At 36.5% G+C, this 24,752-nt stretch overlaps 1 protein-coding gene across 1 annotated transcript in view; it reads left to right on the top strand.

Moving 5' to 3' along the window:
• PPEF1 (protein phosphatase with EF-hand domain 1) overlaps window positions 1-24,752 on the top strand; it is a 133,229-nt gene that overhangs the window by 17,922 nt on the left and 90,555 nt on the right. Inside the window, exons 4-6 of the mRNA XM_087871395.1 lie at window positions 16,241-16,301; window positions 17,808-17,986; window positions 18,961-19,075. Coding sequence (XP_087727521.1) covers window positions 16,241-16,301; window positions 17,808-17,986; window positions 18,961-19,075 — 355 coding nt within the window. The remainder of the gene's footprint in view (window positions 1-16,240; window positions 16,302-17,807; window positions 17,987-18,960; window positions 19,076-24,752) is intronic.

Genomic DNA, 24,752 nt, shown 5'->3' with positions numbered 1-24,752 from the left:
TTCACCCACTTTCCCGCAGGTCTGCCATATATAATTATTTATAAAATCTAAACAATCACATCAGATCCTTCTTCCAACAGAGTATTTAGTGTCTTTAGTTGCCATCTGCCCACATCGTTAAGAAATACTTTTATGTATAAAAAACCCCCGAGTGACTTTATATTTATATTCCATATAATATCTTCTGCAAAATCTTCCATCTAGATTATTAATTCCATCAATCGTGTTAGGGTAACAACCAGATCAACTGCAAATATCCTTGTTCCGTAGTCCTCTTGCCTCATAATTATTCCCTTCAACGTACACATAATCCATCTTTCTTAAAATCTATAATAGAAAGTTCCAATTCACTCAATTACAGGCCTTTTCCACATGCTTAAACACCAGCACTGCAGGGATCTGTTTATTCTTCTCAAGATAGTCCAATAAGCCTATAATTTGCCTCACATTATCTTTCATATATCTGCCTTCTATAAGTCCTACATAAACATAAATCGGTTCTTAGATAAGTGGCATTGATATGTTGGATAATAGTTTTACAAAAATTTTATAATCCATATTCAAAAGAAGTATTGGTCTAAAACTTTCTAGTTTTGTGGAACCTGCTTTTTTTCTTGCCTTGTGGTGGCTTGAAGCTCTGCTGTTGTTGCTTTTCTGAGGCAATTCTGGAAGAGCCTTGGTACTACAGTGGTTTAAAGCACCCTGTTATTAACACAGCTGCCTGCAATTTACTGCTGGTTCGAATCTCTCCAAGGCTCAAGGTTGACTCAGCCTTCCATCCTTTCTAAGGTAGGTTAAATGAGGACCCAGTTTGTGGGGGCAATAAGCTGACTTTGTATAAATATACAAAAGTATGAAGGCTATTGCTTAACGCACTGTAAGCCGCCCTGAGTCTCCGGAGAAGGGCGGCATATAAATCAAATTAAAAAAAAAAAATTTTGTTTAGATGCTGTTTGAGTTGTATGCTGATCTTTAACTGTGCAGGACATTAGATCAAGATCCACAGCCGCTTCTCTTGTGTTTTTAAGTGGTCCAGCTAAAACCTTTAAAGGATAATCCAAACGCGAGTCATCCAAAGAGCCCCCTGTAGTTTGCATTTCCATTGGCTCCACCTCCATCTGCTTCCACTGGACTTTAGTCTTTTGTTCAATTTGCTTTTCTTTATCTCCCTCCTGTATTCCTGACGCTGACAATATACGTGGAGATGTTGGGCCAATTTTAAAAACATTGCAATAAAATTCTTCCGCTTTTTCAACAGTATTTAATCGATATCTTTCTCCTTGATACATCAATCTTATGCCAACTGGGACATCCCATCTGTATGGAATCTGTTGTTTCTTTAGTTCAATCACCAAAAATCCAAAATCTTTTCTGTCTTTTAACATCTTAGGCGGCAACTCTTTGTAAATCCCAATCTGCCTTCCATCCACTTGTAGGGTAGAAACAAAAGACTTTTGCAAGATGTCATTTCTTATTCTTTTATCTGTAAAATATATCACTACATCTCTGGGCAATTGCCTTTGTCTTGCTACCCAAGAATTCACTCTGTAAATCTTATCAATTTTGGACAGAACCTCTTCAGGGCTAACCTTTAACATCACAGCCAAGGCATCAGCACAGATCCTTCTCAAATCTCTGTTATTTTCCTTTATCCCCCTCAGTCTTACAGCAAATTCCATAAATTTAAATTGCATCATTGTAACTTCATTTTCAATCCTTTGCATTTTATTATCCACATTATAGATCTTATAATCAGCTTCCTTCATTTTAGACTCTACTTCTAAGTTGGTTTCTTCGATTTTTTTATCAATCTGAAGAATTATTTCTGAGAAGCCAGTCAGAACTGTCAAAAAATCTCGCTTCATCTTATCATGCCTTCTTGCACCAGTTTCTTAGTTTCCTGTTGAAATTTCTCAAACTTCTGGTCCATAAGCACAATAATAAATTCCTTCAAGTCTTTAAAATCAGTGCTTAAAAACTGCTCTTGTAACTTATGAGTAGGGGACCCCCCCCAAACAGCTTTGTTATCTGCTTTAAAGCCATTCTCCCACGCAGACAGACTCTTTTTTAAGAAGGAAATCTTCTCTCCCTTCTCACCAGCACAAAATCCTCTCAGAATTAATCAAGTTTCTAAGGGAGATAGAACATAAAGACAGTTTGGAAAAAAAAAACTTTTTCCTTCTCTTCTAACCAGCGCTGTTATTTTAGATACTTTATAGCATACTGAAACAATCAGGCAAGTCCACTTTTGCTTTCAGCTTTTTTTTTTTTTCCTTTCAAGCAGCTAAAGCCGGGCACCATTTTAAACCTTCATTCTTTCTTCAATCTTAAATCCAATCACAGGGGTAATATATATACTTGCAGTTTTAGATTCCAAATCCGGATTTCACTCTGTTTATTTTAATCCTTTAACTTTCACTAATTACGTTGGTCGCGCCATCTGGCTTTGCAGTAAGCAGAGTTCCCCCATCGTCCAGAGCCTCGGCGAGCTGGATAGGGAGCCTCATCCTGCTTCCTCCCCAGAGGCAAAAATGACACTCTGGGGACTTCGCAGGGGCTCTACCTGCTCTCGCCGGCTCTCCTCACGCTTCTTCAAAGAAGCGGAGTTTTTTCGAGCTGCCTCTCAGCTGTGGAGGCGGCTCTTTACGGGCGGCAGGGCTGGCGGTCATAAAAGACCGTCTGGCGACGACAGCAACCGGAACCGGAAGCCCCACAGTCACTTCTTTATCTATATCTATATCTATATCTATATCTATATCTATATCTATATCTATATCTATATCTATATCTATATCTATATCTATATATTGTAAATAATTTTTATTAAACATATTTCAACGTTTACACCACATTTCCACTCTTTACAGCATTCAGTATTGGTATCATTCATATATACATAGTTTCAAATTTTATAGATTACCATCCTATATATTATACAATTATTTAAGAATTTAATTATACTATGATTATTTATCTATGTACATACATAAAGCCTTTAAATTGTACCGATAAGAGAAGCATTGATATGGACAGGGGGAAAGGTTAAAAGGAAACATTATATGAAATTACCAAACTGGGTTTCACCAGTGGAGGCAACGATTTATCCGAACACATTAGATTAAAAAAAAAGATAAGCTATAAAGAACTATTAGATAGCCAGGGGAAGCTTAAATCAAATGACGAATTAAAAGAACAGGGTGTAATTATAGACTGGTGGCCGTATCTACAGACACAGTCGAGATATAGAAAAGATATGGAAGAATATGGAATTAAAGGTGTACCACAACAATTGGATAGAATATTGACAGGCAAGGAAGAAAAATTTATAACAAAAGCATATAGAAGAAATAGTGAAAGGTCCAATGATAGCATGGGCACAAAACGTAGGCTGTAATATAAATTTAGAGGAATGGGAAAAATTATGGAACAAAAATTGTAAATTAACATTGTTGACTGCATATAAAGAAAATCAGTACAAAATATTTTATAGGTGGCATTTAACACTGGCGAGATTGGCTAAAATGTATGCAAATATGAAACTGGACTGCTGGAAGTGTAAATATAAGGATAGAACATTTTATCACATGTGGTGGCAATGCCCCAAAGCAAAGAAATATTGGGAAGAGATAAGGAGATGGTTGCAGGAGATAACAGGAGAACAAATTGAATTTAAACCTGAATTATTTTTACTAGGAATAATTAATCAAAGGATAAAGAAGTAACTCCAACATATCATTTTACATATAGTAACAGCAGCCCAAATTGTTTATGCCCAATATTGGAAACTTGAAAATATTCCAGCAAATGAGAGAATTATACATAAGATATTAGAATGTGCCGAGATGTATAAACTCACGTTAGAAATAAAAGGCAAGGAAGAAACAGAATTTTATGAGGTTTGGGATAAGTGATATAAGTGGTTAGAACAGAGAAACAAAAATGTATAGAAATAAATGTAGATAACTGTAAGAGACACATGACACAGTACTGTTAAAAAATGCTTATTGTTTTGTAAATTGGAAAAATGGATAATATTTTTTTTTAATTGTGCGATATTTACAGATATATATAATATTTCCCAGTTTAATATGACTCTTAAGTGGTCTTTATGCATGGTTTTTACCTCTATTTTCTAGCCAATTGTACCATAAATTCCAAATCTTGTAGTATTCTGCTTCTTCTCTATCTTTTAGTTCCATAGTTAACCTATCCATCTCTGCACAATCAAGCACCTTTTTTATTATGTTTATATCAGAAGGAGTGTTATCTAGTTTCCAATTTTGAGCAAAAGTAATTCTGGCTGCGGTTATTATATGGAATATAATATATTGGATTTTTTAACATAGGTTTTCTCTTATGCCTAATAAAAATATTTCCGGTTTCAACTCAATTTTTTGTTTTGTGATTTCTTCTAACCATTCCTTTATTTTGACCCAATATTTCCTAGCTCTAGGGCAAGTCCACCACATATGGAAGAAGGTTCCTTGTTTATAATTACATCTCCAACATTCCGCCAATCTATGAGGAAACATTTGGGCCAATCTTGCTGTAATAATAATAATAATAATAATAATAATAATAATAATAATAATAATAATAATAATAATAATAATAATAATAATAATAATAATAATAATAATAATAATAATTTTATTTCTATACCGCCCTTCTCCCGAAGGACTCAGGGCGGTGTACAGCCTATTTAAAAACACAGACAAAACAATGATATAAAATTTAAAATAATTAAATAAGTGGCTCAAATTTAAAACCCCAATAAATTTAAATACCCCAATTTAAAACTATTGTGTTGATAGTCTGGCCTGGCGGAACAACAGGGTCTTCAATGCGCAGCGAAACACCCGGAGGTCGGAGATCTTACGAATTTCCGGGGGCAGTTCATTCCACAGGGCTGGGGCTCCCACAGAGAAGGCCCTGCCCCTGGGCGTCGCCAGCCGACATAACTTGGCTGATGGCACCCTGAGGAGACCCTCTCTGTGGGAACGAACTGGTCGGTGGGAGGCTATTGGTGGCAGAAGACGGTCTCGGAGGTACCCGGGTCCTATGCTATGGAGCGCTTAATTGTGGGTAAATGCCAACAATAGAACATTTTGTACAAGTTTTCTTTGTAGGCCACTGCCATTATTAATTTATAATTCATCTCCCATAATTTTTCCCAGTGTTCTAATTCAATGCTATAACCAAAATTTTTAGCCCAGATTATCATGGTTTCCTTAAATAGTTTCTTCTTCTATTTTATATCTTAGAAAATAATTATAAGCTTTGGTTTTCATTTTCTCCTCTATCCCCTGTAATATTTTATCTAATTCTTGCTGTTCTTTGTAGAAGCCAAATTGTTCTAGGTCTTTTTTATATCTTGTCCGCATCTGGAGATATGGCCACCAATCTATCTCTATTCCTTGAGATTTTAGCTCTTGGTTAGACTTTAGTTCCCCTTGCTCATCCAATATTTCTTTGTATCTTACTATGTTATTTAGATCTAGTACATTGGGATAAATCATTGCCTCAATAGTTGATAATCAGATTAGAATTTTAATATAATGGTTTTTCTCCCAAACGCATAGCATGGCATTCCTTACTTGATGTCTCTGGAAGTAGGAGTGTGATTTATTTTTCCCTTCCCAAAGGAATACATGCCAGCCGAGTTGCAAGTCATAGCCCTCTATTGTCAATATCCTTTTGTTTTTTAGATTAATCCAATCTTTTAGCCATGTCACGGCTGCTGCATGGTAGTAGAGTTCCCAATCCAGGAGTCCAAAGCCTCCCTTGTTTCTACTATCCTGTAGGAGATTTAATTTTATTCAGGACTTCTTCCCTAACCAAATACATTTTAATGTTACTTTATTTAATTCTTCAAAGAATTTCCTTCCTAGTTTGATCGGTATTGTTTGGAAGAGGAATAAAATTTTAGGTAATATGTTCATTTTAATTGTGGCAATTCTTCCAATTAGTGATAGTTGTAATTTCGCCCAATTATCCAAATCTTTTTTATTTGTAGTAATAATTTATTATAGTTGTCCTCTTTTATAGATGAGCATTTAGCCGTTAGCCAAATTCTGAGATATTTCACTTTCTTAGCTATCTGAATTCCCAATTTCTCTTCCAATTCCTCTTTCTGGCTATGAGTAAGATTCTTAGTTATGATCTTTGTTTTATCTTTATTTATTTTAAACCCTGCTACTTTGCCAAATTCTTCTATTTATTGGATTAATGTAGTTCCTGTCTCTAATGGGTCTTCTATAATAAAGACCAAATCGTCTGCAAAGGCTTGGGTTTTATACTCTTCCTTTTTTATTCTTAATCCTTTTATTTCTTGTTTTTGCCTAATATGTGTCAATAATACTTCTAATGACAAGATAAATAGGAAAGGAGATAGCGGGCATCCCTGTCTTACCCCTTTGGCTATATTGAATGTGTCTGTTGTTTTCTCGTTTACTATTATTTTTGCTGTTTGGGTGGAGTATATCGCCTTGATCATCCCTATAAATTTGTCTCCAAATTTCATGGTTTAATTGATTAATGAGGAACTGCCAGTTTAAGTTATCAAACACTTTTTGCGCATCCACAAATATCAGTGCTACTTGCTTCTCAGGATGTGCTTCATAGTATTCCAACATATTCATTATCATTCTTGTATTGTTTCTCAATTGCCTGTTTGGTAAAAAGCCATTTTGATCGGGGTGGATAATTTCATTTAGTATTTTTTTAACCCTTCCCGCAATTATTGTAACAAATATTTTATAATCGGCATTTAGTAGCGAAATTGGCCTAAATAGTTTTTGATCTGCTGATTATCTGTATCCTCTTTTAATATTAGTGTGATGTGTGCCTCTATCCATGATTTTGGCAATCTGCCTTGTTCTAGCATTTCATTATATAGGTCCAGCATTGGTATCTCAAGTGGCTCCTGGATTTTTTTGTAAGTTCTGCAGGGATTCCATCGGTCCCAGTGTTTTATTATTTTTTTGTTTTTTAATTGCCTCCATCTCCATCATAGTAATTTTATTGTTTAGCATTTCCCTTGTTGTATCCGGTATTGTGGGCAGACCTCTCTCCTTTAAGTATTGCTTAATATTTTCTTCCAGTACCTCCTCTTGGCTATAGAGGGTTTTGAAGAATTTTTGGATGATGTTTTTTCCCCTCTATCTGGTAATCAAGGTTCCCATTTTCACCTTACAGTTGTTGTATTAGTTTTTTCTCCTTCTCTTTCTTCAGTTTGTACGCCAACCATCTCCCCGGTTTATTTACATGTTCAAAAAAGTTTTGTTTCGCCGTTGTAAGGTTTTGTGCCATTTCTTCTTGTATCATTAAATTTATTTTGTGTTTTACTAAATCCCTTTCTCCTTTGATTTTGTCATTTTGGGGTTCTTTTTGCAATATCAATATCAATTCCAGTTCTTTAAGTTTTTCCTGCAATACGATTTGTTGTTTCTTCTTTTCCTTATTTCTTCACGCCATGTAAGCTATTGTTAAACTCCGAATATACAGTAAGCTTTAGTTGTATCCCATAGGTTTTGTGTCATTGTTTGTTCTTTCACATTTTCTTTAAAGAATAATTTGAGTTCTTTTTCCATCATTTGTACATATATTTTTTCTTTCAGGATCCTCTGATTTAATGTCCACCTTCTTCTCTTTTTTTGTCCCTTCCATTTCACTTTTAAGGGGTTATGGTTGCCCAAATATTTGTCATTATCTCTATTTCTTCTATATCTCTTCTCAGTTCCGAATTCATCCAGACCATATCAATTCTTGACCAGGAATTATGGAGATTCAAGAAAAAGGTATATTGACTCTTCTTCAGATTTAAGTCTCTCCATATGTTTTGTAAATTTAACTCTTGTACCATTTCAAATAATGTGTTTGGAAACGTTCTTTTCTTCTTCTTGATTTTTTTATTGCTTGTATAATCTTTCATAGGGTCTACCATGCATTGAAGTCTCCTATTAGGCAAATATTTTCCTGTTCTGACTCTATTATTTTCCTATATACTTTATGGTAAAATTCTTTCTGATTAGTATTTGGTGCGTAAATTACTGCAAGCAACATTTGTTTTTGACTTATTTCTATCAATAGGATTCTTCCTTCTTCATCAACAGATCTGTTTTGATTTCAGCCATTCTTTTATATATACTGCTATACCCCTCTTCTTTTTCTATGCCAGGGCCAGGTAGAGTTTCCCTATTTTAGGAAATTCTAGAAGACTACCATGTTGTTTCTTGATGTGGACCTCTTGTAGGCAGTTAATGTCCATGTTCTGTTTTTTAAGTTTTGTCAGGGTTTGTTTTCTTTTAGTCGGAGAGTTCATTCTGATGATGTTGATTGATAACATCTTAATTTCTTCTTCCATGTTATTATTTATATGTAAGTCTTGCTCCTCTCTTTGCTCTTGTCTCTCTTTGTGCTCTTGTCCTTGCACCTTCTCTTTCCTGGCATTCCATTTCCATCTGTTCTCTTACATCTTCATCTGATTCTTTTTCTTTTGATTGCTGTTCTTCTTGGCTTTTGCTTTCTATATCTTCTCTACTATCTTGTTCTTCCTCTACCACTAAGTAGTGTTCATAAAATTCTTGCTCCTTATCCAACGTATCTATTCTAAATTTCTCTTCTTGCCATGAGATCAGCATACCTTCAGGAATGAGCCATCTGAACATTATCTTATATTTAACCAGTTGTGAGGATAAGAAATGGTAGTTTCTTCTTTGTTCTCTAACCCTTCTTGGGACTTGTTTCAGAGTTAGGATTTCTTTCCCTTTGAAAGAAATGAAATATATATATATCCACACATCCACACAGAAAGCAGACTCAAACCCACACCAATGATAAGGCACGACCACGGACCAGAAGCCAGACTGCAGCTGCATTATTAGCCACTTTAAACCTCTCCAATCCATACATGAAGTAGACTGACACCCACCATGAAGATGTGGCACGACCACGAACACGAAGCCAAACAACAGCAATGCAGCTCAGCAGCTCAAATCCCCCTGCAACTCAGACTAACCCGAGCACAACCAAGCCCCCACCCAAACAGAACACACCCCCAGCCAATCAGAGCACAGCCAAGCCCCGAACCAATCAGAACACACCTCCACCCAATCAGAACACAGCCAAGCTCCCACCCAATCAGTTCACACCCCCACTAGCAGTTAAAAGGAAGAAACAGCTGCGATCACACATTGCTCCTAGAAGCATGAAGCCAAAAACACCAGCCTGAAGATGATGAATGAGACTTCGTTGAAACGTTGCCAAGACACTTCCAATTTTACGTGGGAGAAAACCCGAATAACCAAAGACCTACATACAAACACCCGCGAAAACCTCAGAAAACATACACACACACACACACACACACACACCATGATGGCTTTTGGATCATACCCATTTGGTGTATCCATGTAACTGTGGCAAAATTGCAGCATAGATCAGGAATCTTCAACCTTGGCAACTTTAAGACTTATGGACTTCAACTCCCAGAATTCGTCTCTTGGCTCATCTCTTGTACTCCTATAAACTTCATCTCTAGCTGTTTACCTTGCAAACCTCACGTGGACTTCTCTTGGCAGTTTCTGTTTGTTCTGTTCTGGCTTCCACTGTCTTTATTTTCTGTTCATTTCTAGCTAGTTCATTTCTCACTGCCCAACATATTTTCTATTGAGCATTGTCCCAACAGGGAAGCTATCATTGGTATTATTTTTTTCCTGGTTTTCATAGTCGTCGTCGTGCTTGTCATTTTCAGAATCCTAAAGAAGTTCTTCCACAATACCATAAATCGACTACTATTTGCCTAACAGATTTCCCATTTTCTTATGGGTAATTTACCTAGCCTAGATACTCGTCCTATACCTGTTATTTGAAATTTGAATAATATATAGTATCATATATTGTTATATCCACAACAATGACCACAGTATCAAAGATATAACAAGGTCTATAATATATTATAATCTAGAGTTAATAATATAATCTAAAGATTTTTCGTGTTAATATAAATAGCAATCTAAATCTAATTACAATTTACAAATATAAAGTTATAAATATTATAAAGTTTATATAAGTAGTATTTTAAATATGTATAAAATTATCAAGTTAAGTATAGATTGTTAATCTTTTATAAATTCATGCACTACTGTATGTATATGTATATATAGAATATACACACATACATATATATATAGAATATACACACATACATATATATTCTAAACCTAGCTTCTATACAGACATTTATACATATATAAATATGGGCATAAATAGCATATATAAAAGAAAGGTATAAGATTGTATCTGATTTATATTTTTACTGTTAATAAGTAGAGTGTTGTCCAGCTGTTGTGGAGTAGCCCCCTTTAGGATCGCTATTTATAGTCAATAGAGTCCACCGATATTGAAAATAGTTAACAGGCCCTTTGTCTATTGGTATTATTATTGCATCAGCTGCTCTTCGTCCCTTTATTTCTAAGATGTCACCTTCTTCCTATTTAGCACAGTCAGCGTCTCTTCACCACCTCGCAGTCATTAACAAAGCAGGCTTCTTTTAGAGTTTCTCTTTCCAAACTGCAAAGCTTCGTCGCAATCCCAATCCAACTCCAAATACTTAGTCTATCTTTAAGATTTTCAGAAAGCACTCGAACCTTCAGTCACTCCTTCCTCTTGATCTGTCAGTAACGATATCAGTCTTCCCAGGCCTCTGCTCCCACCATAAGTCACCACTTTTCCCGCCTTGGAGATTCACTTGTCAGCAAATGGAGATCATAGGTCTCAAAATCACAAAGAATCCATCTAATATCCAACTGAATTTCTTCAGTCTCCGCCAATACTTCTCGCTGCTTCCTCTCTTCTCTTCCTATTCCATTCAATCAGGCTGTCACGCCTCTGGATCTGCCATAATGGCTGATCTCTTTCACGCCAAATTCAAGGGGTTCCTCTTACTGTAATGGGAGATCGCGCTTCTCCCTGTTACCCCTGGAGCTTCCCCTCTGAATCACTGGTCCCTCCAGGATCCAACTTCGCCTCTACAGGACTCCAAACGTGAAAAATTGGGCAAACGAAACGGAGTCCCATTTCTTTATCTTTAAACAGTACTATTCTTTCTTTATAATTCCTTATCCTTTCTCCAAAAATATATTTCAACATCCATTACATTTCTTCAAACAATATGTTTGTTGACCCCTGTTAAGTCACCAATATTTTAATATTTTAAGTATTACTCAAATTCCACCATATTTCCAATATCTCAGTTTTCTATAAACCCAAAAAAACCCATTTATTAATAAAAATTAATCAGTCCCAGGATTATATCTCCGGGTCCCATGAATTTGTAGTCTTTAAAAGTTATAAATTCCAATATATTTATTGCACACTGTTAATCATAATAATACATTTAAATATGCCTAATCACAATCTTCCTAACTTTAGTATATTTATGGTTATAATAAATTCTATTATATATCTATATATGTTACTATTTTCCCAATTTATACTTTCTATTTGTTTCTATTATTTTTTAATACAATTACAGTATTACAAGATATCATGTCTCTATTCCGTCATCTCTCAGCCTTTTTAGAATTTCATCATTTATTGACTTATATACTTTTATATTTCTCTCTTGTGATCCTATATTTCTTTCTAATATTTTTACATAGACTGAATGTTCCCTCTGCCTTACCCCTTATCTCCTTCTGCTGCATCATTTGGATGCCCATCCATAACCCTTTCATTATTTTGAGGAAATCTTTTTTTTCTCTGTGCTATTGTAAGCTCTTAAGGAATTATTTATTTGATTCTTAGCATTTATCATTATTGTCTTTTCATTGTTTTTGTTTTCTTGTAGCTTATTTTGATTTGTCTCCACCACCACTCCTTCTGATTTCTCATCTATCTTCTGAATATTTTGTTCATCTTTTCTCACCATTTGTTGTGGATCTTCTACACGCAATTCTTTATCTTTGGACAATCCCATCATCTCCTTATGATCCTTTGTCACATTTTCATAAAAACTTTTAGCCATAATTAACATTTCTTCATAGAACTTTATTGTTTCCTGCTCAGTCATTTTGTACCAAATTAATATATTAAAATTATTCAATATATCTCTAATATTCCAGTGTCCCAATATCTAAAAAAACTCAAAAAAGTCAATTATTAATAAAATTTATCAATCCCAGAATTATTCCTCCAAATCCCCTAGCTTTCCAGTCCTTAAAAGCTATAAATATATACTTTACAGTCTTTATAGTTTCCAACTTACATCTTCCCAATGATCCAAATTTTAGAGTCTTATTTGTCTTTTCTTCTTTTTATCTCTTCCCCCCTTTTTTTCCTTCCTTTCTATCACTTTTCTTCTTTTGCCTCATAGGATGATCTATCAAATGATATTAGTGAATCAAATCCAGCTTGGCCTACCAGGTTTCCTCCAATCTTTCAAATCCACCTTTCAGTGAACGGTTCAATAAAGTTATGGTATTTATAGTTCAGTTGCTTTAAAAATCTTCAAATAGCTCAGTAGATATTTCCAAGCCTCCAAATTGCCTACTAAGATAACATCAAGGTCAAGTAGTCTTTCAGGTGTTGTTTGCTTTCTCTTTCATCACGTTCAGTCAAATTTCCCATGTTGCAGTAATCTTCTTCCTCCAGTAGATAGCTCCCCTGCTCCCAATTCCAGCATTCAACAGAGTGTAAAAGTCAAAACAGCTGACTGTCAACCATTTAGGGGGGTTGAAGATAGAGTTTAGAAAAGCAATTTCTCCCAAAAATCACTTTTCACAATGTTGTTTGACTTTTTCCAGGCTTTCTGTGTTTTAAAACATCTTTTAAGTATTTCTTTTGTTTCTGAGTCTTTAATCTTTAGTCTTTCTCTTTAATTTTTAGTCTTTAATCCTTCTCCATAAATCCAATTGCCACTTTCATACTATTTGGAGATTGTTTTTTAAATTTTTAACTTGGGTTAAATATTTGGGTTAAAGTTGGAAGTTATCTCACCCAGTTTCACTGCTCTGTCCACGCACCGCTCCAGCACAAGATCTTAGTGTCCCAGTTGTCTCAGCTTGTGACAGACCAAGATGGCCATCATCCCTGCTGCTGTTTGGGAGCGCTTTCTTCGGATCAACAAAGAAATTGCTGTTTCCTTGTGCTCAACAAAGCACCTCTCCTTTCTCCACCACCCCTCCAGCACAGCTTGACCCACTAGGGTCTCCCAGCAAGCAGTTGCCGGCTGCATTTCATGGGGCCCGGCAGAGCTTTGCTATTTTCCAGCTGTTCCCACCACAATGTCAATCCCTAGAATATGATGATTCACTCTTATGAATCCTCGAGTTATGTATATAATTGGCAAGCTCCATTACATTTGTAACTTGAGGATTACCTGTATTTACACATTAGAAATTGTAGAGAATATTCTTAGCTCGGGTTGTAGATTTAGGCAGATGTTATTAGTTTGGTAATGAAACCTCCAGGAGCCAAGCAGCAAGCTCAGAGGACAAACTTTGCCTAAATATTTTTATATTGTTTAAGGCTTGCAAAATAATGCCATATTGTTGGCTTTGTGAACTGGTATCTCAGGACAATAATAATATAGTAGAAAGCTTATAAAGTTTATAAACTTTCTACTGTATTATTATATGACATCCTTTTTGCAAGTGGATTTTAAACAATGCTACTTTTCATATATTTGGAAACATCTACCCTTTCCTAAAAGCTAACTTTATTAAAATGCACACTGGACTCAGATTCTTCTGGTATTTAATCAAGTCTGGAATGCAAATGTTAAGGGCCTTGGAGCTGGCCTTAAATCAAGTTATGACATTGGCGAATATAGCATAATATTGTGGATGGTTTGCAGGAAGGACTTTTTCCAGTTCTAATGGATAATGCTGACGATATGGACTTGGGATGTTCTGCATGTGCAGCTCTATCAGTATTGTAAAGATTTAGTGCAAACGTTTGTTCTCATATATTATATGTTACAGTATTTAAATAATGGAACATTTTCGAGCACTTTTAGATTCTGCCATGTTAATGCAGAATGTTAAATTGTATCTGCAATGTGCTTAGAGTTGCTAGACTGTTTAAAATATGAACAAAAAATATTGTTGAACGTCCTGGACAAGACACACACTGTCTTTGGATTTGCTCACTTATCTTTTGGTATACATGTACTGTACGTAGCTCTTCTCCCGCCACCAATTTTTTTTCTTTACAAATACAACTTAGGTGTTGTGACTGGACTATTGTGAAGACTTGTATTTAGATCTCTCTAGTCCTAATCTTGCTCTTTAACCACTACCAGTGGTGGTATTCAGCCGGTTCTATCCAGTTCAGGCAAATCGGTAGTGGTGGCTGCAGGAGGCTCCGCCCACCTACCCAGATGTCATCACATCCCATTTTTAATACTCTGCGCATGCGCGGAAGGCCCTGTGCGCGCACTCACATTTGCGAACTGGTAGAGAAGGTAAGTGAATATCGCCCCTGACCACTACACTACATTGTTGCTCATTCTACACTCTGGCAGCAATATGAGTTTTCTTTGGGACACAGGAGTAAGAGAGAGAAAGGCCAGAGGAAAAAAAACACATCTCTTGAACTTTGCTTTTATCCTTTTCTCTTCCTGACACTATTGACCTTTCTTGTAACAAGCAAGCCAATACAGATAGCCCTCGACTTACAACAGTTCATTTGACTCAGGTTGACTCAGCCTTCCATCCTTCCGAAGTGAATAAAATGAGGACCAAATTGTTGGGGACAATATGCTGACTCTGTAAATCGCTTAGAGAGGGCTGTAAAAGCACTGTGAAGCAATATATAAGTCTAAGTGCTATTGCTAAGTACTATTTAGTCACTGAAGTTGCAACACATTTAAAAAAGTGACTTATGACCATTTTTCATAGTTAATACTGTTACAGCATCCCCATGGTCACATGATCAAGATTTAGGCACTTGGGAACTGACTTATATTTATGACAGTTGCAGTGTCCCGGCATCATGTGATCACCTTTTGCAACCTTCTGACAAACAAAGTTAATGGGGAAGCCAGATTAATTTAATGTTCTGACCTAGGCTCCCTTAACAAGCAGGAAGCAGGAATTGGTCCCGGCAAAACCTCTTTTATTTACAGGACTGTGAATTACTTTCATTCACAGTCAGCAAGGTTTGTCCAGTTTTTCAAAGGAATATTTATCACACACCTTATCTTGTTTGGCAAGTTGCTGTGTAACTTGTTTCCAAACACAAAGTAATGCAAAAGTTGGCACAGAGTCTCTTAGAGTCACGAACAGAACTTTCCACTCTTGCAACTACCGAATGAACGAATTGTTTCCTGCAAAAGCCCCCTCCCCGTTCATTCCTCTTTTGTTTCCTGTGGGAGGGGCCAATCATCTCCAAGGTGTGGCTTTACTCCCAAGTCAACCCTGCTTTCTGAGTTGTTCTTGTCTTCTGGCATCTCTGCGCATGCGCACACTGGGAACAGGCTCCAGCTGTTCCTCTGCCTCGCTGCTATCTCCCTCTGTGCCTCTGACACAGAGTCCTTGTCCAAGCTTTCCCCAGCCCCCAGGACTGGCCCATGTTCCTCCCCAACCTCCTCACTGTCTGACTCTGGCCACCAGCAGGCCACAACACTTAACAACTGCAGTTATTCACTTAATAACTGTGGCAGGAAAGGTTGAAAAATGGGATAAAATTCACTTAACAACTATCCCATTTAGCAACAGAAATTTTGGGCTCTGTTGTGGTCATAAGTCTAGGACTTCCTGTACAGTGTATTCTTGCCATACATCTGAGATGACTGCAGGGGAAGCTTTGGTAATGGGGCCAAGGGCTACAGGAAATTAGGTGGTGTGTGTGTGTAGTACAAGGACCAAGAGTTGCTTCTTCCCGATCTAACATCTGCTGTGTGCATGAATCAGGAACGGGGTGTGTGGGGGGAGTGATAGAGAAGTAGAGTAGTTTTTATGCACAGAGTAGGAGTTGTTTATATTTATGTCTTTTGAGCTGGAAAAGGTTTCATGCATGCAAGGGATAGCATTAAAACTAAGTATGAGGCTTGGGATGTTGTCAAGTGTTCTAATACAGGGGTGGGGAACTATGTCCCTTTTATAACTTGTGGACTTCAACTGACCATAAGCACGGCTGGGTCAGGAATTCTGGGAGTTTTAGTAGGTGGATCCCCGGTAAATGTGCAATAAATCAGTGATTTTGATTAATAACTAACAGATGTTCTCTTACTCAGCTCTCCAAATTCTTCACGTTTATGCTGGACCATTTTACTCAGACCAATAAGACAGACCCAGGTGAGGATTTTAGAAAAATAAATTGTTTTTAATAAATTGCACTGGCATATTTTTCTAAGAAAAATGACAAGTCAACCATTGACAAATCTATAGGTATCAGTACTATTTTTGTGACTATCTTCAGAGCCACTATCTTCAGGATCCACACATGCAAATGAAAAATTTTTTATGTGTTCGAAGAGTAAAAATCTAAGAATTGGATAAGCACGTGTGCTTTTCCAATTAAATGGTCAATTAAAGTAGGAATTGATTGTTCATAACCACAGTGGTATAGGAGAAGAACTTTGCTTTCCTGCTCAATTTATTTTTAATATTGATATCAAGAATCTAGCTCTTATAAAAGGCTTCATTAATCTTAGAATCAATAGCAAATAGAAAATAACAAATATTTTATTTTCAGATTCATGCTAAAATATTTTCATGATTACCTAATTTTGAATATGCCAAAGTGTGTTCCTAAGAAAATGTTCCTGTGAAAAGTTATATTTGGCAATGTTTGTAACTCTGGTTTTAATTTTTTTTCTCTTTAATTATTAATGAATTTTTCTATGTAATTATTTTTCTATATTTCTATGTTATTATTTTTTCATGCAGAAGAGAAGAGGCTCACCAAAATTTGAACTGCAACTCCCACTAGTCACAGCTAACAAGACTAATAGAGGGATGCTAGAAATTGTGGCTCACTAATATTTATAGTTTTAGGAAGTTTAGTTTGTGAGATTTGTGCATTGTAGTGAAAATAGATGTTCTCTGGTAGAAGAAAAAATACTGATCATGGGGATACCCCTTTTTGCAGTTTCTACAATTGAGGGCTCCCAGGAAAAAAATGGAGGGGGAACAAAGAAAAATCTGGCTGCACAATTGTGAGTCTTTGCAAGGTTTCTCAACCTTGGAAACTGTAGTGTATAGGTGGACTTCAACAATCAGAATTCCAAGCCATTCATGCTTAGAGTTGAAACCCATATATCTTAAAGTTGCCAAGGTTGAGAAACATTGATATATAGCTCTGAACATGCTATAAACAAATATTTTTTTGTAATTCTATCCATGAAAAAAATATACATAGTTTACAGTTTATTGAATTTATGTTATCATATTACAATTGAAAAATGTTGTGTTTGACAGGCTAGCATGGAGAGCACTTGCCTATAAAGTCATCAAGAGTCAGACACGATGAAGTGGTTAAAAGCAACAAGCATAGTTTATTGAAAGCAGCATTAATTACATCTAGCAACTGCTCTTGCAAAAAAACAAACTTTTAAAAGTCTGAAAAAGAGAACTTTGCAGTTCCACTTTTAAATTCAGTTTAGTCCAACATGCAAACCCGTACGGTACTACACTGCATAAGTTCTTAGTTAAGATGGCACCCCTTTTCCTCCCACTCCCATTGTCTGTCTTAGCCTAGAGTCTGCTCAGAGTAGGAGTAAATGCTACATGCAAGCCATTATCTGTGGACATGATTATTAACCAGATATTTATTAGCTGCATTTTCTGCTTCCTTTATAGAAATCAGTTCCCACTTTTTCTCTACTAGTAGTGATTATGCCATATCAAACTCAGATCATGCCATGATAGAGTATGAAAGAATAATAGAAGTACCAACCTCTTATCATGGGCCTCATCTTTGTTTTCCTCTCACTGTCGCTGATACCGAAGTACTTCTTCAGGCTTTCAAAGATCAACAGGCAAGTTAAGACCAATGGTTTAATACAGGTAGTCCTCAATTTACAACCACAATGGAGCCCAAGATTTCTGTTGTTGTGAGACATTTGTTAAATGAGTTTTGCCCCATTTTATGACCTTTCTCGCCTCAATTGTTAAGTGAATCCCTGCAGTTGTTAAGTTAATCACCCGGTTGTTAAGTGAATCTGTCTTCCCCATTGACTTTGCTTGGCCGAAGGTTGCCAAAGGGGATCACTTGACTCTGGGACACAGCAGCAGTTGTAAATATGAAGCAGTTGCCAAACGTCCAAATTTTGATCACATGATCATGGGGATGCTGCAAAGATCATAACTGTGAAAAACTGTCATAAGTAACCTTTTTCAGTGTAACTTTGAATGGTCACTAAATGAACTGTTGTTAAGTCGTGGACTACCTGTAATTTAACCATTCATTTTACAATTTATCATGATAATAACAAAATGAGAAAATGAGGTATCCTTATGATAGTCTTTGAAGAAATACATCTAGATAAGGTCAAATCAAAGAAGGCTCTAGTACAGGAGTGGGGAACTATGGCCCCTTTATGACTTGTGGACTTGTGGAAGTCCACAAGTCATAAAGGAGCCATAGTTTCCCACCTCTAATATAGTACATCATAATTTCTGGATTTTTTTTTTTTCATTTCCTTGGTTGGCTCTAAATCCAAATCATGGGCTTTGGATACCTTAACAAACATGCTGAAACTATTTAGTACTTCATTTTTTAAAGGAGTGGTGTAATATACTGGTTGCAATCAGTATTGCCCAAGTACAGTTCAGAGATCTTTATTAGAATAGCATTAAAGATCTTGGCCACTTGTTCTTCGAGCAAGCAGGGCCTCTAAATGTCCTAAAAAATATTAATTTTTTTCTCAGACATACAACATCATTTTCACTTAGCTTTAGTGAATGGATGCCATAACATGCTGTTTTTGTCTTCATATATGATGCTTTGCAGCAGCTACATGCTAGATATGTGCTTCAGCTGTTTCATGAAACCAGGAAAGTCCTTCAACAAATGCCAAACATCAATCATCTCTCAACTTCTTATGCCAAAGAAGTAACCATCTGTGGTAAGCTAGCAACGTTTTTTTAAGTGAAGGATAGTATCAGGATGATATAGAATTGAAAATATCTCTTGAATTGGGAGGACTGTGAAATATTTTTAGCTGTCACTGCCTTTCAGATGATTGCTCTTTCCTCCTAGTACAAATTTTTCTTTATCATTCCAAAAAAGGACTGGTGACTCAGACTTCAGAACATATTTTAAGTAAACTTAAACACTTCCCCCACTTTTTTTCTGTCAGATGTTACTGAATGAGTCAGTGATTCAACCAGGCAAATTTTTATGAAAAGACCTGCTTTTCCATCTGTAAAATTTTCTTTTGTGTGGTAAATAATTAATTTCAACTCTAACCTTCTCCAGTTTCAAGAAATGGTTCTGATTTGGAGGGTACCAAATCTGGCCTGCAAAATTCCAGCTGACCACTAGATGGCACCAAAGAGTTAGTTATCTGCCCCCTAAAGATTCTTTAAATTTTTGCCACCCAGATGTGGTCATCCTGTTATAACAGAAGGAATGCCTATTGAGAAATGTTTTTTCTGGAACTGTTAAAATGATGAAAATATATAAAATAGTAGGAATTCTAATTTATAAACTATATTTTAATACATAGCTAAGAGGAAGGGAAAGTAAAAAGGGGAAAAAGTGTAAAATTTTCCACTCTCGTCTTCTTTAAATTTTTGAAAATGCATTGATTGAGACTTGGGGATCTTCTGGGTCAAAATAGTACTCTTTAGTGGCCACAGGACATCATATCTTCACATCGTACATATTATTATATCAGTAAAGATGTAAACATAATTCAAGAGTTTCCTAATCATTACTCCTTGATTACATTGATATAACCATATAACACAATGTGATTGCAGTGGTATAAGTACATAGCATTACTGTAGCACACAAATCAATCAAAGCCCTCCAAAATAACTTAAGTAAACCAAAAAAGCAAAAGGCTCAAATAGAAAAACAGGGCTCATCTACAATATACAGTTCATCATACACTGTAACAGTCATTATTTAGGAAGACAAGCAAAAGACTAGCAGAGTACACCCTTAAATAACTAGCGGTCAGAAAACACAATGAAAATTCCTTAATCTCACAACCCACAAACAGACTCAACCATGTTGGAAATGATTCCACACACAAAAAAAACTTGGATTGGTAAGAAAAGAAGTTTATTTACCCAAAATAATTTTTTAAAAAAAAGCAGTTTGCAAAGTGCGGTGGTATCTTGGCTAGAAGCTTCAACAGGAAGTTCTAATCCAAAAGCCACACCCCTGAATTAAAAAACATGACATTTTATACACTCTATCACGATGCCTCCCCTTTGATCCCATTGGATAGGTCCTCCGGGGTTACAACTAATCTGAGGCACCTATTAAGAATACATTAACCCCCTTACCACCCTCATTTGTTTTACGTGCTATTATCATCCAAATTTCCTAGCCATGTGCTGTTTTAGCATGACTACTTCCTAATGGTTGGTAATACAAAGGATTTTATTTTTGAATTTCATTGCTTCCTACAAATCCACCCTTTCTATTCTTTATTCATTTTCAAAAATAAAACTTACTTATTGAAAGGTTTCAAACTTTCCCTAATTTCTTCAGCATGTTCATATTTCATAATTGCAGTATGTTCAGTTACCTCTGTTGACATCATTATTTGCTTATTTTGTTAGTTACATTCATCATTCCTTCCACAGTGTTGTGTACAATACTTCTTATTACAGGAATTAAACATGGCAGGCACATAAATCCAAAGAATATCATGCCTACCATAAATAGGGCTTGTTTCCAATTTCTGTAGATTCCACCTAAAAATCCTTCATCATCCAAGATTCCAGTCCAAGTTTGTATAGGGACATGGGCAATCTTTCTCATTTGATCTGTTATCTGTCTAATTACTTCTCCAGTATCATCAATTTCTAGGCAACAATTTGCTAAATTGAATTTACCACACATTCCTCCTTCTTTTGCTAACAAATAATCTAAGGCTAATTGGTTCTGGTAGATCTCTGTTCTCGTTTTCGTATTCATTTCAGTTACTAGATCTAGGGCCAATGCAGTTTCATTAATTATGATTTCTACCACAGCTTGCAGCCTAATTATCCTATTTAGCATATATATTGGAGTGCGGTACCTATAAGTTCCATCCGCTGCCCATGTTGCAGGATCATATACTGTGATTATCCTCTCTGGAGGCCAATCTGAGGGTGCCCACCTCGAGAATTTCAGTACTTTATTCCCCATCAACTTCTTTAGTCTCTCTTTTGCCTTACTCTGCTTCTTATCTTTTACTCCCCGCTTTTCCCTGGGTCTATATCCGGCTGCTCCAGAGTCATCATATACTAGTACCCCTAAAATCTCTCCCTTCTGGATAGGGATTAGAAAAAAATTAGGGCATATGGTTCCTAATATACATGTCCCACTCCAATTAATTGGCAGGTGTGCATATGCCTTCTTCCCACAGATCCAATATAACCCCTCTGGTGCCACCCGGATTATATTTTTGTGACAGATTCTGGTGATTCCTTCCAGTCCTTTCCATTTACTGAAAATGTTTTTATACCATCCTGCCAATGTTCTATTAGTTCCACTCTACCATTCTGGTTGGTTACTGGAGTTACAAGCCAAGACTCCTTCATGCACCATATCTCCTACATCTTCACCAGGTTCTGTTTTTTTTAAGCATGTTTTCCCTATTATTTCGTAATCTAATACCCATGCACCAGTTCGAGTTTAGGTAAAATTAAATTCCCAACTCCAGCTAGTATTACTTAGATCTACCTCACTGGCCTCCCATGGCCACCTTCCTCCCACTTTTGTACCTCCACATTTTATATATATATATTTGTTACATTTAATAAATATATATAACAAAGAATGTTCTATCTGCGCCAACTCAGAAACTGCCCAAGGAGCTGCTGATCCAGTTCTACAGAGTAATTATTGAGTCTATCATCTGCACCTCTATAACTGTCTGATTTGGCTCTGCAACCCGACAAGACAGACACAGACTTCAGAGGATAATTAGAATGCAGAAAAAACAATTGCTACCAACCTGCCTTCCATTGAGGACCTGTATACTGCACGAGTCAAAAAGAGGGTTGTGAAAATATTTACAGACATAAACTGTTTCAACTCCTACCCTCAAAACAACACTATAGAGCACTGCACATTAGAACAACTAGACACAAGAATAGCTTTTTCCCGAATGCCACTCTGCTAAACAAATAATTCCCTCAAACTATTCCTGTCAAACTATTTACTAAGTCTGCACTACTATTAATCTTCTCATCGTTCCCACCACCCATCTCCTTCCACTTATGACTATATGACTGTAATTTTGTTGATTGTATCCTTATGATTTATATTGATATTGTTTCCTGATTGCTTTTTTGTACCCTATGACTATCATTAAGTGTTGTACTATATGATTCTTGATGACCGTATCTTTTCTTTTGCGTACACTGAGAGCAAATGCACCAAGACAAATTCCTTGTGTGTCCAATCACATTTTGCCAATAAAAAATTCTGTTCTGTTCTATTCTATTCTATTCTATTCTATTCTATTCTATTCTATTCTATTCTATTCTATTCTATTCTATTCTATTCTATTCTATTCTATTCTATTCTATTCTATTCTATTCTATTCTATTCTATTCTATTCTCTATATACCAGCTATACTTTCAGCTATGTTAGCATCAGCTATCTCTGCCATTAACTCATACCCTTTCGTCATCTCCTCATAAAATGAGTGAAAAACTGACTTGGGTGTATCCTTGATTACATTGTATCCCTTGAATGTTGTTACACAAGCTGAGGTTCTGCTGGTCCTTACAACTCTGGTGCAATGCGTGCCTAATTTCCTTTAACTGATTGCAGTATAAGGATAATAAGTTATAACAACTCAAGTTCTGAGAGGCCTCAGACTCTTGATATTGTAAAGCCTGGTTATTCATTGTCCAATGGCCTGGGCCATCTAAAATACACAGCCCCTGTAAAGTTCTAAAAATTCCCAGTAACACCAACACTTGGAAAAGGCTCATAATTCTGGGATCAAATCCTCAATAACGACAATGTTGCACTCTTCCTTACAATTTCTGTGTACTGGGGCACAATCTGAACAATGCAGCAGCATTGCAGCAGCAGCACTCACACCAACACTTGCAGTCACAGAACCAACACATCCACAGTACCAGAGGTGAAATGCTCCCGAATCGGACAGGATCGCTCAATCCAGTAGCAATGGCGGCAGGTGGTTCGGAGAACCGGTAACAAAAATCCTTGCCCCCTCCCATCGGCCGAAGAGGTTGTAGAAAAAAATGTTTTTAAAAGAAAAAAGCCTCTGACAATCAGGCAGCTGGGATCATCAGAGGCTTTTAAAAGAAAAAAAAAGCCTCTGATGATCAGGCAACTCAGCTGAGATTGTCAGAGGCTTTTAAAAGCATTTTTTTTACAACCTCTTCAGCCGAAGAGGTTGTAGAAAAAATGGTTTTAAAAGCAAAAAAAAAATGTTGGCCACGCCCACCCAGTCACATTACCCCCCCACCAAGCCATGCTCATAGAACCGGTAGTAACAAATTTTACATTTCACCACTGCACAGTATTTATCAATTTTCATGATTCTGCTTGCTAATTCCCAGCTAAGGATAGCAAATGTCTCTATGTAACTTCCTCAGAAGTGATAGGGGTTTGACCAAGTCTTTCTCCCACTTCCTCTGATTTAGTTCTATTATTTCTTCACCAGCTATTTAAAAAGTTTGAATTTGCTTAGACGAATTTCACAGATTAATAATTCTTTAAACTCTATTTCCTCTTTAGAGTTAGCTTCAGTGGGTCTGCTTGAGGAATGCTTTCCCACTCTGTTGGGGCCTCCACAGTCCTTTCACTCTGATATAGTGTGTCCAGCCTTTCTCTGCCTTCCGGACAGCTGTTTCGGACTTCAGCAGCACCTGGAAAGGTCCTTCTCACTTGAGTGTGAGTTTTTTCTCTTTCCAGCTTTGGATCAGCACCCAGTCACCGATTTGGAATTTGTGGATTGGAAACTCCAACGGAGGTGTTTGCGCCAACAATCCTTATTTCCTAAGAACGTCGAAGTAGCTGGACAGTTTATACACCTATTGCACTCTATCTCTAGTTTGCAACGAATCTATGCAAATTTCCCCTGGAGTAAATGCAACATTAGTTCATATGGTGATAACCCAATATCTTTCCTTGGTTGTGTTCTTATTCTCAAGAGAGCCAAGGGTAGACATTTGGTCCATGACAAATGGGTCTCTAATATTAATTTGGTCAAGGATTTTTTATTTTTCCATTTGCTCGTTCAATATTTATTTATTTATTTATTTATTTATTTTTTGAATTTGTATACCGCCCTTCTCCCTGAGGACTCAGGGCGGTGAACAGCCAAATAAAAACATCAGATACAAATATTAAAATACAGTTAAAAAATATATATATAAATTTGGCCCCATTAATTAAAACAATAAACCAGACAATTAAAAACACTTAAAAAGAATTAGGCCAGCCCGGCTTGTTGGAAAAGGAAGGTTTTAAGGGCACGGCGGAAGGCACTGAGGTCATGGATTCTCCTTATCTCAGGGGGCAACTGATTCCAGAGGGTGGGAGCCCCCACAGAGAAGGCCCTCCCCCTGGGGGTCACCAGCCTGCATTGTTTGGC

Source organism: Pantherophis guttatus, chromosome 5 (assembly GCF_059756535.1).
Source record: "Pantherophis guttatus breed Tessera chromosome 5, ASM5975653v1, whole genome shotgun sequence".
Lineage (NCBI taxonomy): Eukaryota > Metazoa > Chordata > Lepidosauria > Squamata > Colubridae > Pantherophis > Pantherophis guttatus.
Note: the sequence above shows the minus strand (reverse complement) of the source record. Positions and strands in the feature narration are given on the sequence as shown.